The 16,328-nt window shown below is 42.3% G+C and overlaps 1 protein-coding gene across 1 annotated transcript in view; it reads right to left on the bottom strand.

The window, feature by feature from the left end:
- Positions 1-16,100, bottom strand: part of LOC106608778 (insulin receptor substrate 1-B) — an 86,803-nt gene extending 70,703 nt beyond the window's left edge. Inside the window, exon 1 of the mRNA XM_014206905.3 lies at positions 15,257-16,100. Within this exon, the coding sequence (XP_014062380.3) occupies positions 15,257-15,605 (349 nt within the window). The 5' untranslated portion in view covers positions 15,606-16,100. The remainder of the gene's footprint in view (positions 1-15,256) is intronic.
- Positions 16,101-16,328: the final 228 nt, after the last annotated feature.

Below are 16,328 nucleotides of genomic sequence, written 5' to 3'. Positions count from 1 at the left end.
TAGTATGTTAACCCTTGGATTTGACCCTCCTTTGGCAAAAATAACCACAACCAAACGTTTTCTGTAGTTGTGAATCAGACCTGCACAACGGTCAGGAGGAATTTTGGACCATTCCTCTTTACAAAACTGTTTCAGTTCAGAAATATTCTTGGGATGTCTGGTGTGAATTGTTCTCGAGGTCATGCCACAGCATCTCAATCGGGTTGAGGTTAGGACTCTGAGTGGGCCACTCCAGCAGCTGTTTTTTCTTCTGTTGTTGATTTACTTCTATGTTTGCGTCGTTGTCCTGTTGCATCACCCAACTTCTGTTGAGCTTCAATTGGCAGACAGATAGCCTAACGTTGTCCTGAAAAATGTATTGATAAACTTAGGTATGCATTTATCCGTTGATGATAGCAAGCTGTCCAGGCCCTGAGGCAGAAAAGCAGCCCCAAACCATGATGCTCCCTCCACCATACTTTACAGTTGGGATGAGGTTTTGATGTTGGTTTGCTGCGCCTTTTTTTCTCCACACATAGTGTTGTGTGTTCCTTCCAAACAACTCAACTGTAGATTCATCTGTCCACAGAATATTTTGCCAGTAGCGCTGTGGAACATCCATGTACACTTTTGCAAAATTCAGACGTGCAGCAATGTTTTTTTTGGACAGCAGTGGCTTCTTCCGTGGTGTCCTTCCATGAACACCATTCTTGTTTAGTGTTTTACGTATCGTAGACTCGTCAACAGAGATGTTAGCATGTTCCAGATATTTCTGTAAGTCTTTAGCTGACACTTTAGGATTCTTCTTAACCTCATTGAGCATTCTGCGCTGTGCTCTTGCAGTCATCTTTGCAGGACGGCCACTCCTAGGGAGAACCGCAACATTGCTTTACTTTTTCCTTTATAGACAATTTGTCTTACCGTGGACTGATGAACATCAAGGCCTTTAGAGATACTTTTGTAACCCTTTCCAGCTTTATGCAAGTCAACAATTCTTAATCTTCAGTCTTCTGAGATCTCTTTTCTTTAAGGCATGGTTGACATTATGCAATGGTTCTTGTGAAGAGCAAACTAAAAACCTTTTGTGAGAGTTTTTTTATCGGGCAAGGCAGCTCTAACCAACATCTCCAATCTCATCTCATTGATTGGACTCCAGGTTAGCTGACTCCTGACTCCAATTAGCTTTTGGAGAAGTCATTTGCCTAGGGTTCACATACTTTTTCCAACATAGACTGAATGATTAAATGACGTATTCAATACAGACAAGAAAAATACAATAATTTGTGTTATTAGTTTAAGCACACTATGTTTGTCTATTGTTGTGACTTAGATGAAGATCAGATCAAATGTGATGACCAATTCATGGAGAAATCCAGGTAATTCCAAAGGGTTCACATACTTTTTATTGCCACTGTATGTGTGTGTGTATAATATATAACTGTGTGTGCGTGTGTGTATATAACAGGACAACGACGTGTGCGTGTGTGTGTGTGTATGTATGCATGTATATATACGTGTGTGTGTGTATAACAGGACAACGACATGTGTGTGTGTGTTATATATATATATATATATATATATATATATATATATATATATATATATATATATATATATATATATATATATATATACACACACACATATACACACACATACATACATACATACATACACACTGGAAGTCAGAAGTTTACATACACTTAGGTTGGAGTCATTAAAACTCGTTTTTCAACCAGTCCACAAATGTGTACTTTCCAAAACTATAGTTTTGGCAAGTCGGTTAGGACATCTACTTTGTGCATGACACAAGTCATTTTTCCAACAATTGTTTACAGACAGATTATTTCACTTACAATTCACTGTATCACAATTCCAGTGGGTCAGAAGTTTACATACTTTAAGTTGACTGTGCCTTTTAACAGCTTGGAAAATTCCAGAAAAAGATGTCATGGCTTTAGAAGCTTCTGTTTGACTCAAATGATGTCAATTAGCCTATTGGAGGTGTACCTGTGGATGTATTTCAAGGCCTACCTTCAAACTCAGTGCCTCTTTGCTTGACATCATGGGAAAATCAAAAGAAATCAGCCAAGACATCACCTGCAACAACGTCGCCTATAGGCACAAACCCACCATCGCTGGACCAGACAGGACTGGCAAAAAGTGCTCTTCACTGACGAGTTGTGGTTTTGTCTCACCAGGGGTGATGGTCGGATTCGCGTTTATCGTCGAAGGAATGAGCGTTACACCGAGGCCTGTACTCTGGAGGGGGATCGATTTGGAGGTGGAGGGTCCATCATGGTCTGGGGCGGTGTGTGTCAGCATCATCGGACTGAGCTAGTTGTCATTGCAGGCAATCTCAACGCTATGCGTTACAGGGAAGACATCCTCCTCCCTCCTGTGGTACCCTTCCTGCAGGCTCATCCTAACATGACCCTCCAGCATGACAATGCCTGCCACTGGCCATAATGCTTGTTCTGTGCGTGATTTCCTGCAAGATAGGAATGTCAGTGTTCTGCCGTGGCCAGCGAAGAGCCCGAATCTCAATCCGATTGAACGCGTCTGGGACCTGTTGGATCGGCGGGTGAGGGCTAGGGCCATTCCCCCCAGAAATGTCTGGGAACTTGCAGGTGCCTTGGTGGAAGAGTGGGGTAACATCTCACAGCAAGAACTGGCAAATCTTGTGCAGTCCATGAGTTGGAGATGCACTGCAGTACTTAATGCAGCTGGTGGCCACACCAGATACTGACTGTTACTTTTGACCCCCCCCCCCCCCTTTGTTCAGGGACACATTATTCAATTTCTGTTAGTCACATGTCTGTGTAACTTGTTCAGTTTATGTCTCAGTTGTTGAATCTTGTTATGTTCATACAAATATTTACACGTTAAGTTTGCTGAAAATAAACACAATTGACAGTGAGAGGATGTTTTTTTTTCCTGAGTTGATATTATTTGACCAAAAGTATGTGGACACCTGCTTGTCGAACATCTCATTCCAAAATCATGGGCATTACTATGGAGTTGGTCCCCCATTTGCTGCTAGAACAGCCTCCACTCTTCTGGGAAAGGCTTTCCACTAGATGTTGGAACACTACTGCGGGTACTAGCTTCCATTCAGCCACAAGAGCATTAGTGAGATCGGGCACTGATGTTGGGCGATTAGGCCTGGCTTACACTCTGCGTTTCAATTCATCCCAAAGGTGTTCGATGGAGGTGGTCAGGGCTCTGTGCAGGCCAGTCAAGTTCTTCCAAAACGATCTCGACAAAACATTTCAGTATGGATCTCGCTTTGTGCACGGGGGCATTGTCATGCTGAAACAGGAAAGTGCCTTCTCCAAACTGTTGTCACAAAGTTGGAAGCACAGAATCGTCTAGGTCATTGAATGCTGTAGCGTTAAGATTTCCCTTCACTGGAACTAAGGGGCCTAGCCCGAACCATGAAAAACAATCCCAGACCATTATTCCTCCTCCAACAAATTTACAGTTGGCAATATGCATTGGGGCAGGTAACATTCTCCTGGCATCCTCCAAACCCAGATTCGTCTGTTGGACAGCCATATTGCCAATGTTTGTGTATGGAGATTGCAAGGCTGTGTGCTCGATTTTATACACCGGTCAGCAATGGATGTGGCTGAAATAGGCGAATCCAGTAATTTGATGGAGTGTCCACATACTTTTGCCCATGTAGTGTATATGTTTCTAAACTTCAATGACTAGTAGCAGGGGGTTTGTTTGAATTTATGGCCATTTTGTCTATTTCAAATATTCTTTCACTGATTGAGACAGGTGGGTGTCCACCAGTGGAGGCCCCTCAAAGGAGGAAGAGGAGAACCATCCTCCTCAGTGAATTTCAACAAAATAAAAAAAAGTGAAACATTTAAAAATAGGGATGCACGATATATCGGTGAACATATCGGAATCAGCTGATATTAGCTAAAAATGCCAACATCGGTATCGACCGATGTCTAGTTTAACGCCTGATGTGCAAAACCGATGTCAAAGCTGACGTGCATATCAATATAACGAAGGTACACGATGTAATGACACCACCCAAAAATGTGTGTTATACGTGCAACACAGCATTCCTAAACTAGCCCACCATGTCTGCTGTGTGGATCGAGCGGTCAACAAGTCAAGCAGTCACTTGAAAGAGTAACAACATTTCAGCGAAACAACTCAAAAGGTCAAAACCATTAAATCCAAAAGAATGGAATTCATTGCCCTTGACAATCAACCGTTCTCTGTCATGGGTGATGTTGGCTTTCGCCGACTGGTTGAGCACCGGTTAACACTACCAAGTGCGCTATTTTCCCGATGTTGCCCTACCGGAGTTACACAGTAATAGCATCACTGCTATTAGCTTCACGACATATATACTATGGAATGCCGTTTGGGTCTTTGCGTGTCAAAAAAGATACAGTAGCACTGTCAAAGCTGTACAAAAAAGTCTGCAAACAAGCAAACCCCAGACACGAACGATGTGTTTACAATACCGCGTTGGTAATAAAGCATCATTTGTTCGACCGCAACTACTGGGGTAGCTAGCTTTTGCTTGGTACCTAGCTAGCACCAATACAACCAGCCTGAAAACAATGACCAGTACAAATTGCAGTCATTTTCATTATTCTTAGCAATGATTTAGGAATCCTTGTGAGTAAGTATTAGCTTGGTTGCCACTTGTTGTTCACCTATTGAAATTGAACTTCAGTTCATGAAAATAAATAGCTAGCCAGCTACTTAACCCTGTTGCCCAAAGCTAACGTTATAAGAAGCCAGCTAGCTTCATCTAGCTAGTGAGGCTCGAACGGACCGGGTTATGCGTTATGTGAAGCTAGCCACAATAAGGATTAGGCACTAGTGGAATAATGCAGTTTGCCTTCAAAATAAAAGTATGTCACTGACAGTGATGCAAATGAATGCAAAATAGTAAAATGCCATACTTTTATTTTGAAGGCTAACCGCAAAGTCCACTATTGTGGCTAATCCTTATTGTGGCTAGCTTCACATAGATATGTCTGACCACCATTAATCTAATAAGAACCGTCTTATAAATTATGGTTATTTTAGATGATGACACCTAGCTATACAGTTAGCTTGCTAACTATAGCTACTGAAACAGATGCCGTTTTGCTATGTTTTTGGGGAAGAACATTGTTTACATCCAGGAGCTATCTAGTTTTTTTTAATGACCAGAACTGTAGGTGCGCGAGACAACTTTACCAGCATCATAGCATACGTATCAATGAATCGTTGTGACATATGAAATGTCAATTCATCTCAGTGCAAAAGGCATCACTACAGTCCCTGGTTCGAATCCAGGCTGTATCACATCCGGCCGTGATTGGAAGTCCCATAGGGCAACGCACAATTGGCCCAGCGTCGTCCGGGTTTGGCCGGGGTAGGCCGTCATTGTAAATAAGAATTTGTTCTTAACTGACTTGCCTAGTTAAATAAAGGTTAAATGAAAAAAATATATATAATAATAATATATATATATATATTTTTTCACCTGAACACAGACAGCTGATGTGTTGTGCACCTAAGTCCACAAGTGAAGGGAAAAGGTGAGCGGAGGAGTGCGTAGATGTGGGAACAACGACCAAATGGATCATGCTGTTTGTATGTGGCTGCTATGAAAGTGAACTGTGTTTGCATGTGATAAAGGGTGTATTCATTCCGCCGATTCTGTTGAAAAACGTTTCTTAAACAGAAGCAAACGGAATGAAACAGGGATAAACATAACTGAATTTGTCCAATAGAAACTCTCATTTGCAACTGTTGGACTAATGATTACAACCTAGATCAGCTAGATGCAGGCAAGAGTGTGAAAGGCAGTATTGAATGTTTCAATGTGTGTAATCAAGGTTACAGACATTTATTTTGAACTGTGCACCTACAATACGTTGTAAACTTTCATCCATAGGCTAGGTTGTAGCAACCTCATGATGGGTACAGGGAAAATGTGAGTATCATGTAGTAGCCTAAACTCATCAATTTTACATTTATCTGGGTGAATGGCATATGAAGGACAGTCATCCAATATGCTGTAATAATTCTCATAAAAACGGCACCGAGCGCCACTGGTGTGCTGCATGTCATGATTACATCACCCGTCTCGATCTATGCATACACGTTATTGGATTACTTCATGGAGCAACTTTTTTTTTTTACATTTAGTAACGGAGCGTTTTCTAAATTCAGCAAACCCCTTACAACTAGACATGTACAGTGAATTCGGAAAGTATGTTTGTTATGTTACAGCCTTAATCTAAAATGGATAAAAAAAATAAAAATTCACTCATCAATCTACACACAATACCCCATAATGACAAAGCAAAAACTGTTTTTTAGAAATTCTTGCTAATTTATAAACAATAAAGAACAGAAATGCCTTATGTAAATAAGTATTCAGACCCTTTGCTATGAGACTTGAAATTGAGCTCAGGTGCATCCTGTTTCCATTGATCACCGTTGAGATGTTTCTACAACTTGATTGAGTCCACCTGTGGTAAATTCAATTGATTGTAGAGGTCGACCGGTTAATCGGAATGGCCGATTAATTAGGGCCGATTTCAAGTTTTCATAACAATCGGTAATCAGTATTTTCGGCCACCGATTTGCCAAATATATATATATATATATAAAATAAATAAATATAAATATATATATTTATATAAATAAATAAATAAATAAATATATATATATATATATATTACACCTTTATTTAACTAGGCAAGTCAGATTAAGAACACATTCTTATTTTCAATGACGGCCTAGGAACTGGGGTTAACTGCCTTGTTCAGGGGGGATTCGGGGATTCGTTTTTGCAACCTTCCGGTTACTAGTCCAACGCTCTTACCACCTGCCTTACATTGCACTCCACGAGGAGCCTGCATTGCAGGCTGACTACCTGTTACGCGAGGGCAGCAAGAAGGCAAGGTAAGTTGCTAGCTAGCATTAAACTTATCTTAACATAATCACTTGTTAACTACACATGGTTGATGATATTACTAGTTTATCTAACGTGTCCTGCGTTGCATATAACCGATGCGGTGCCTGTTAATTTATCATTGAATCATAGCCTACTTCGCCAAACGGGTGTTGATTTAACAAGCCCATTTGCGAAAAAAGCAGTCGTTGCACCAATGTACGTAACTATAAACATCAATGCCTTTCATTAAAATCAATAAACAAGTATATCTTTTTAAACCTGCATATTTAGATAATATTGCCTGCTAACATGAGATTGTGTCACATCTCTAGCGTTCATTGCACGCAGAGTCAGGGTATATGCAACAGTTTGGGCCGCCTGGCTCGTTGCGAACTAATTTGCCAGAATTTTACGTAATTATGACAGAACATTGAAGGTTGGGCAATGTAACAGGAATATTTAGACTTAGGGATGCCACCCGTTAGATAAAATACGGAACGGTTCCGAATTGCACTGACAGGAAAAACTTTTTGTTTTCGAGATGATAGTTTCCGGATTCGACCATATTAATGACCTAAGGCTCGTATTTCTGTGTGTTATTATGTTATAATTAAGTCTATGATTTGATAGAGCAGTCTGACTGAGCGGTGGTAGGCAGCAGCAGGCTCGTAAGCATTCATTCAAAACAGCACTTTCGTGCATTTTGCTAGCAGCCCTTCGCAATGTATTGCGCTGTTTATGACTTCAAGCCCATCAACTCCCAAGATGAGGCTGGTGTAACCGATGTGAAATGGCTAGCTAGTTAGCCGGGTGCGCGCTAATAGCGTTTCAAACGTCACTCGCTCTGAGACTTGGAGTAGTTGTTCCCCTTGCTCTGCATGGGTAACGCTGCTTCGAGGGTGGCTGTTGTCGATGTGTTCCTGGTTCAAGCCCAGGTAGGAGCGAGGAGAGGGACGGAAGCTATACTGTTGCAATACTAAAGTGCCTATAAGAACATCCACTAGTGCTACCTGTCCCAGACCTGTTGTCCCAGACCTGCTGGAACCCGGACCTATTCACCGGACGTGCTACCTGTCCCAGACCTGCTGTTTTCAACTCTCTAGAGACAGCAGGAGCGGTAGAGATACTCTCAAAGATCAGCTATGAAAAAGCCAACTGACACTTACTCTTGTGTTACTGACTTGTTGCACCCTCGACAACTACTATGATTATTATTATTTGACAATGCTGGTCATTTATGAACATTTGAACATCTAGGCCATGTGCTGTTATAATCTCCACCCGGCACAGCCAGAAGAGGACTGGCCACCCCACATAGCCTGGTTCCTCTCTAGGTTTCTTCCTAGGTTTTGGCCTTTCTAGGGAGTTTTTCCTAGCCACCGTGCTTCTACACCTGCATTGCTTGCTGTTTGGGGTTTTAGGCTGGGTTTCTGTACAGCACTTTGAGATATCAGCTGATGTAAGAAGGGCTATATAAATACATTTGATTTGATTTGATTTAGTCAAAGGTATATGAAATACAAATTGTATATAGAGAGAAATAGTCCTATAATTCCTATAATAACTACAACCTAAAACTTCTTACCTGGGAATATTGAAGACTCATGTTAAAAGGAACCACCAGCTTTCATATGTTCTCATGTTCTGAGCAAGGAACTTAAACGTTAGCTTTTTTACATGGCACATACTGCACTTTTACTTTCTTCTCCAACACTTTGTTTTTGCATTATTTAAACCAAATTGAACATGTTTCATTATTTATTTGAGGCTAAATTGATTTTATTGATGGATTATATTAAGTAAGTGTTCATTCAGTATTGTTGTAATTGTCATTATTACAAATAAAGAAAAAAAGAAAAAACTAAAGATTAAAAAAAAAAAAAAAAAACATTTAGAAAAAATGAATGAAAACAAAAATTCGGCCGATTAATTGGTATCGGCTTTTTTTGGTCCTCCAATAATCGGCATCGGCGTTGAAAAATCATAATCGGTCGACCTCTAATTGATTGGACATGATTTGGAAAGGCACACACCTGTCTATATCAGGTCCCACAGTTGACAGTGCATGTCAGAGCAAAAACCAAGCCATGAAGTCGAAGGAATTGTCCGTAGAGCTCCGAGACAGTATTGTGTCGAGGCACAGATCTCGGTAAGGGTACCAAAACATTTCTGCAGTATTGAAAGTCCCCAAGAACACAGTGGCCTCCATTCTTAAAAGGAAGAAGTTTGGAACCACCAAGACTCTTCATTGAGCTGGCCACCCGACAAAACTGAGGGAAGTGACCAAGAACCCGATGGCCAGATGCAAGACACGCCTCAGTAAAAGACAACCATCTCTGCAGCACTCCACTAATCAGGCCTTCATGAAAGAGTGGTGAAGCGGAAGCCACTCCTCAGTAAAAGGCACATGAAAGCCGACTTAAAGTTTGCCAAAAGGCACCTAAATGACTCAAACCATGAGAAACAAGATTCTCTGGTCAGACAAAACCAAGATTGAACTCTTTGGCCTGAATGCCAAGCGCCACATCTGGAGGAAACCTGGCACCATCCCTACGTTGAAGCATGGCAGCATCATGTTGTGGGGATGTTTTTCAGCGGCAGGGACTGGGAGACTAGTCAGGATTGAGGCAAAGATGAACGTAGCAAAGTACAGAGAGTTGTACAACCCAATGGCGCTGACAGAGAGGGATGCCTCGCTTCTAGACCTTAGGAAACTTGAGTATTTTGTTTTTTTGTGTATTATTTCTTACATTGTTAGCCCAGAAAATCTATGTAATGTTATTACATACAGCCGGAAAGAACTATTGGATATCAGAGCGACGTCAACTTATCAGCACTACAACCAGGAATAACACTTTCGAAGCAGATCCTTTGTCCGCACCACCCAAGGCATTTGAACTGATTCCAGAGGACGACCCAAAACCACTCCGGTATAGAGACAAAGTGGAGTCGCAATTCAACGGCTCAGACATGAGACGTATGCGGCAGGGTCAACAGACAATCACGGACTACAAAAGGAAAACCAGCCATGTCACGGACACCGACATCTTTCTTCCAGAGAAACAAAGACCTTCTTTACCCGCTTTGAGGATAATACGGTGCCTCCGACGCGGCACGCTTCCAAGGACTGTGGGCTGTCCTTCTCCGTGGCCGACGTGAGTAAGACATAAAAGTGTTAACCCTCGCAAGGCTACCAGACGGCATCCCTAGCCGTGTCCTCAGAACATGCGCAGACCAGCTGGCTGGTGTGTTTACAGAAATATTCAATCTCTCCCTATCTGCTGTCCCCACATGCTTCAAGATGGCCACCATTGTCCCTGTACCCAAGAATGCAAAGGTAACTGAACAAAATGACTATCGCCCTGTAGCACTCACTTCTGTCATCATGAAGTACTTTGAGAGACTAAAGGATCATATCACCTCCACCTTACCTGTCACCTTAGACCCACTTCAATTTGCTTACCGGCCCAATAGGTCCACAGAGGACGCAATCGCCATCACACTGCCCTATCCCATCTGGATAAGAGGAATACCTATGTAAGAATGCTGTTCATTGACTATAGCTCATCATTCAACACCATTGTACCCTCCAAGCTCATCATTAAGCTTGAGGCTCTGGGTCTCAACCCCGCCCTGTGCAATTGGGTCCTGGAATTCCTGACGGGCAGACCCCAAGTGGTGAAGGTAGGAAACAACATCTCCACTTTGCTGACCCTCAACACTGGGGCCCCACAAGGGTGCATGCTCAGCCCCCTCCTGTACTCCCTGTTCACCCATGACTGTGGCCATGCACGCCTCTAACTCAATCATCAAGTTTGCAGACGACACAACAGTAGTTGGCTTGATTACCAACAACGACAAGACAGCCTACAGGGAGGAGGTGAGGGCTCTCGGAGTGTGGTGTCAGGAAAATAACCTCTCACTAAACGTCAACAAAATAAACGAGACGTCCACATCGACGGGACAGCAGTGGAGAAGGTGGAAAGTTAAGTTCCTCGGCTCACACGTCACTGACGAACAGAAATGGTCCACCCACACAGACAGTGTGGTGAAGGCGCAAAAGCGCCTCTTCAACCTCACCAGGCTGAAGAAATTTGGCTTGTCACCTAAAACCCTCACAAACTTTTAAAGATGCACAATTGAGAACATCCTTACAGGCTGCATCACCGCCTGGTACGGCAACTGCACCACCCATAACCGCGGGGCTCTCCAGAGGGTGGTGCGGTCTGCACAACACATCACAGGGGGCAAACTACCTGCCCTCCAGGACACCTACAGCACCCGATGTCACAGGAAGGCCAAAAAGATAATCAATTACAACAACCACCCAAGCCACTACCTGTTCACCCCGCTACCATCCAGAAGGTGAGGTCAGTACAGGTGCATCAAAGCTGGGACCGAGAGACTGAAAAACAGCTTCTATCTAAAGGCCATCAGACTGTTAAACAGCCATCACTAACACAAGAGAGGCTGCTGCCTACATACAGACTTGTAATCGTTGGCCACTAAATGGAACACTAGTGACTTTAATCATGTTTAGATATCTTGCATTACTCATCTCATAAGTACATACTGTATTTTATTTTATTGTATTTTATTTATTTCACCTTTATTTAACCAGGTAGGAAAGTTGAGAACAAGTTCTCATTTACAATTGCGACCTGGCCAAGATAAAGCAAAGCAGTTCGACAACATACAAAAACACAGAGTTACACATGGAGTAAAACAACATACAATCAATTATACAGTAGAAAAAATAAGACTATATACAATGTGAGCAAATGATGTGAGATAAGGGAGGTAAAGGCAAGAAAGGCCATGGTGGCAGAGTAAATAAAGTATAGCAAGTAAAACACTGGAATGGTAGATTTGTTATATGAAGAAAGTTCAAAGTTAAAATATAAATAATATGATGCAAAGGAGCAAAATAAATAAAATAAATAAAGTAGGGAAAGAGGTAGTAGTTTGGGCTAAATTATAGATGGGCTATGTACAGGTGCAGTGATCTGGGAGCAGCTCTGATAGCTGGTGCTTAAAGCTAGTGAGGGAGATAAGTGTTTCCAGTTTCAGAGATTTTTGTAGTTCGTTCCAGTCATTGGCAGCAGAGAACTGGAAGGAGAGACGACCAAAGGAGGAGTTGGCTTTAGGGGTGACCAGAGAGATATACCTGCTGGAGCGCATGCTACAGGTGGGTGCTGCTATGGTGACCAGTGAGCGGAGATCAGGGGGGACTTTACCTAGCAGGGTCTTGTAGATGACCTGGAGCCAATGTGTTTGGCGACGATTATGAAGCGAAGGCCAGCCAACGAGAGCGTACAGGTCACAGTGGTGGGTAGTATATGGGGCTTTGGTGACAAAACGGATGGCACTGTGATAGACTGCATCCAATTTATTGAGTAGGGTATTGGAGGCTATTTTGTAAATGACATCGCCGAAGTCGAGGATTGGTAGGATGGTCAGTTTTACGAGGGTAAGTTTGGCAGCATGAGTAAAGGATGCTTTGTTGCGAAATAGGAAGCCAATTCTAGATTTAACTTTGGATTGGAGATGATTGATGTGAGTCTGGAAGGAGAGTTTACAGTCTAACCAGACACCTAGGTATTTGTAGTTGTCCACAAATTCTAAGTCAGAACCGTCCAGAGAAGTGATGCTGGACAGGCGGGCAGGTGCAGGCAGCGATCGGTTGAAGAGCATGCATTTAGTTTTACTTGTATTTAGGAGCAGTTGGAGACCACGGAAGGAGAGTTGTATGGCATTGAAGCTCGTCTGGAGGGTTGTTAACACAGTGTCCAAAGAAGGGCCAGAAGTATACAGAATGGTGTCGTCTGCGTAGAGGTGGATCAGAGACTCACCAGCAGCAAGAGCAACATCATTGATGTATACAGAGAAAAGAGTTGGCCCAAGAATTGAACCCTGTAGTACCCCCATAGAGACTGCCAGAGGTCCGGACAGCAGGCCCTCCGATATGACACACTGAACTCTATCAGAGAAGTAGTTGGTGAACCAGGCGACGCAATCGTTTGAGAAACCAAGGCTACTGAGTCTGCCGATGCAATACATAGTATTCTGCCGATGCAATACATGCAATACATAGTATTCTATACTATGTATTGCATCTTAGCCTATGCCGGTCTGTCATTGCTCATCCATATTTATATATTCTCATTCCATTTCTTGTGGAATTGTTCGATATTACTGGTTAGATATTGCTGCACTGTCAGAACTAAAAGCACAAGCATTTCACTACACTCACAATTACATCTGCTAACCATGTGAATGTGACCAACAATTTTCTTTTATTTGAGAGATCCTTGATGAAAACATGCTCCAGAGCACTCAGGACCTCAGACTGGGGAGAAGGTTCTCCTTCCAACAGGACAACAACCCTAAGCACACAGCCAAGTCAACACAGGAGTGGCTTCGGGGCAAGTCTCTGAATGTCCTTGAGCGGCCCAGCCAAAGCCCGGACTTAAACCTGATCGAACATCTCTGGAGAGACCTGAAAATAGCTGTGCAGCAACGCTCCCCATCGAACCTGACAGAGCTTGAGAGGATCTTGAGAGAGGAATGGGAGAAACTCCCCAAATACAGGTGTGCGAAGCTTATCGTGTCATGCCCAAGAAAACTTGAGGCAGTAATCGCTGCCAAAGGTGCTTCAACAAAGTACTGAATATAGGGTCTGAATACTTGTGTAAATGTGATATTTCCATTTTATACAATAATTTCAAAAAACTATTTTTGCTTTGTTATTATTGGGTATTGTGTGTAGATTGAGGAATTATTTTTTAATAAAAAAATATATATCTTTTCGAGTAAGGCTGTAAGAAAACAAATGTGGAAAAGGTCTAGGGTGTGAATACTATCTGAATGCACTGTATGTTTAGAAGATATTGGTTGTCTTCCAAGTTGGGAAGGTAGGTCGAAAATTCTCTGTGCTACGCCAAATGTACAGGGATTTTTTTCTGGATTGGAAAGGGGCTTAGGTGGTGAGAGTGGCAGGGGGGCGTGGCAATGAGCACAGTCAGCCATCATGAGGCTACATTGAGGTCCCCATCCTGGCACTACAGAGACAATTGTGCATTTTTTAAAACAAATTTCTCCATGGAGCTGAGATACAAATGTTGCAGTTTTAAAACTACATTTCTGCAATTCTAAACATTTTGCCATGCAGCCAGAGAAATTGTTGTAGTTTTAAAGCTAATTTCCTGTGATTCTACAATGGAGTGGAGAGAAAATGTTGCTGTTTTAAAGCTAGTTTCCTGCAATTATATGCATTTTGCCATGGAAAAATGCTGTGCTCTTTTGCTCAAACATAATAACAAAATGAATACTGCTAAATCAATTGTTTTGTGAATTTTCAAATCTCCCAACTGTCTAGCTTTTATTTTGGTGATTGTTAGTTCTCAAAAAGATAAAGATATATATACATACACACACACACACACACACATTATTTTCTTTGCATACTTTATATCTGGATACACTTATAGCGTTTTTCCATCCCATTCATACAAAGTAAAAAAATAATTAATTCAATGTTTGGATTTTAGCGACCTGAAAAAACGCTTATGCCAACCCAAGGCTTACAATGGCTGAAAAATCGCTGCAGTACCGAACCTGTAAAGGCTAATTGAGCATCACATTAGACGTTACAATCTGCTAGCTAAGACTACTCTTGATACTGGCAACATTTTAATGAAACGACTTGTTTTTCCCCCCCTTCTCAAAACGCTGTACAAACCACCAGCTCTTTGTCCACATCTGAACTTTTGAAGCAAGTAGACCATCTGGTAGTAAGGAAAGTATGATAACGTAGATATGTTCTCAGGGTGGTGTCAATGATAAGCACACATGGCAACTTGGAATATGAGATTTGTAGTTTTTGGTGTACCTTGGTAAATAATTATTAATTATTAAGAAGTATGCACTGCAATTTTGCATAATATTTAAGTGATGGTCCATAGGCAGCATTTCATATTAAGTACAGTAACCACACATTGTAATTTGGACATATTTTGACACCACAGTTTGTTTCAGAGCATGCCTCAAAATATTATGATAAAATCGGGACCGACATTTGCAAAACAGCGCTGGTAGTAAATAGTGGGAAACCCCTCGCTGCTGACATGCAATGTGAAATTACTCCCATTGAGAACCATATACATAATCCTGGATGTCATTAAAAAAGAAGAACTTATAAGTTGTATTTCAGCAATTGCTGCAGTGGGCTACACTGCCACGTTCAGATAATACTGTGGCCACTTCGCTAACGCTTGGCAGCCATATAGAGCTCGGGTTGCAGTCAGAGCTCGTTGTAGTTTGGTAGCTATATATATGTTTACTTACTTTTGCATTGCAGTTCCACCATGGCCTGATACCATTCGTCCTGATCCGCCTCGTTTTCTGCCGCGATGGCAAAGCTCTCCGCTCGGGTGTACAGCACTATCATGTGCTTGTTCTTCGCATCAGCCCGCTTATTGATGTTGAAACACGTCTCCAGCACCAGGGCTTTCTTTGGGACGGGTGTTTTTCCGCGGAATTTCTTCTCGCTCTCGTAGTATTCGAGCCGGGCGGGACCCCTCTCCGAGGCCGTCCGGAGGACGAAGTATCGCCGGTGCATGGATTTCTGCTTGCGGAGGTAGCCGTTCTTTCGAACGTCCTCGTAGCTTTGCGGGTCGGGTGGTTGGCACTCCATCGCGCTCGAGTTCTTGTTTTTCTCAACTACAACCTAAACTTCTATTCAATGACAGCAAAAATATTTTCGCTAGCTAGATAATTCAAACATCCTTGAGTCTCGTCCCCCTCCCTCCCTTTAACACATGTATGCAAGGGAGAGAGGTCCTCTAGTCCACTCCAGTATTTTAAAATCTATACTAAATATTACCTTCCCTTTCTCTGTGCAGTAGTGTGTCTGCTACTACTATTTAGCTAGCTGAGTGCTTTAATCCATGTATTGTATAGCTTGGCAGCAGTGTACTGAATACTTCGCGGCAACTGCTGCCCTCTCCCCTCCTGTCCCCTCTATGGCGTGGAGCTACTGTGAAAAGCTGTCAGTCAACGCTTGTCCGTAGTGACAGAAGAGGGCGAGAGACAGTATGCAGAGAAGGAAAGAGAGAGAGTATTGAGTTCATGTGCGAACTTGAATCGAATTTCATATGACGTTTCGTTCTTATAAGAATGCCTATGCGCTTCAGCCAATATTGTGAAACTAGCAACGTTATTTTGAAGATCATTTGATGTGCTGCACGATTGAGACTTTTTATAACCAGAAATGCAACCCTCATCAAATTTCACCCCGATGATGGAACGAACCTCTTGTGTACCATTGGCTTGTTTGTGCTTTTTAGTTTAACCCAGTTACAGCTGTTAGTGCGATCGATTTAATTGTAGTAGGAAAAATTGACATTGTGTAGGCATA

Source organism: Salmo salar, chromosome 07 (genome assembly GCF_965601325.2).
Source record: "Salmo salar chromosome 07, fSalSal1, whole genome shotgun sequence".
NCBI lineage: Eukaryota > Metazoa > Chordata > Actinopteri > Salmoniformes > Salmonidae > Salmo > Salmo salar.
Note: the sequence above shows the minus strand (reverse complement) of the source record. Positions and strands in the feature narration are given on the sequence as shown.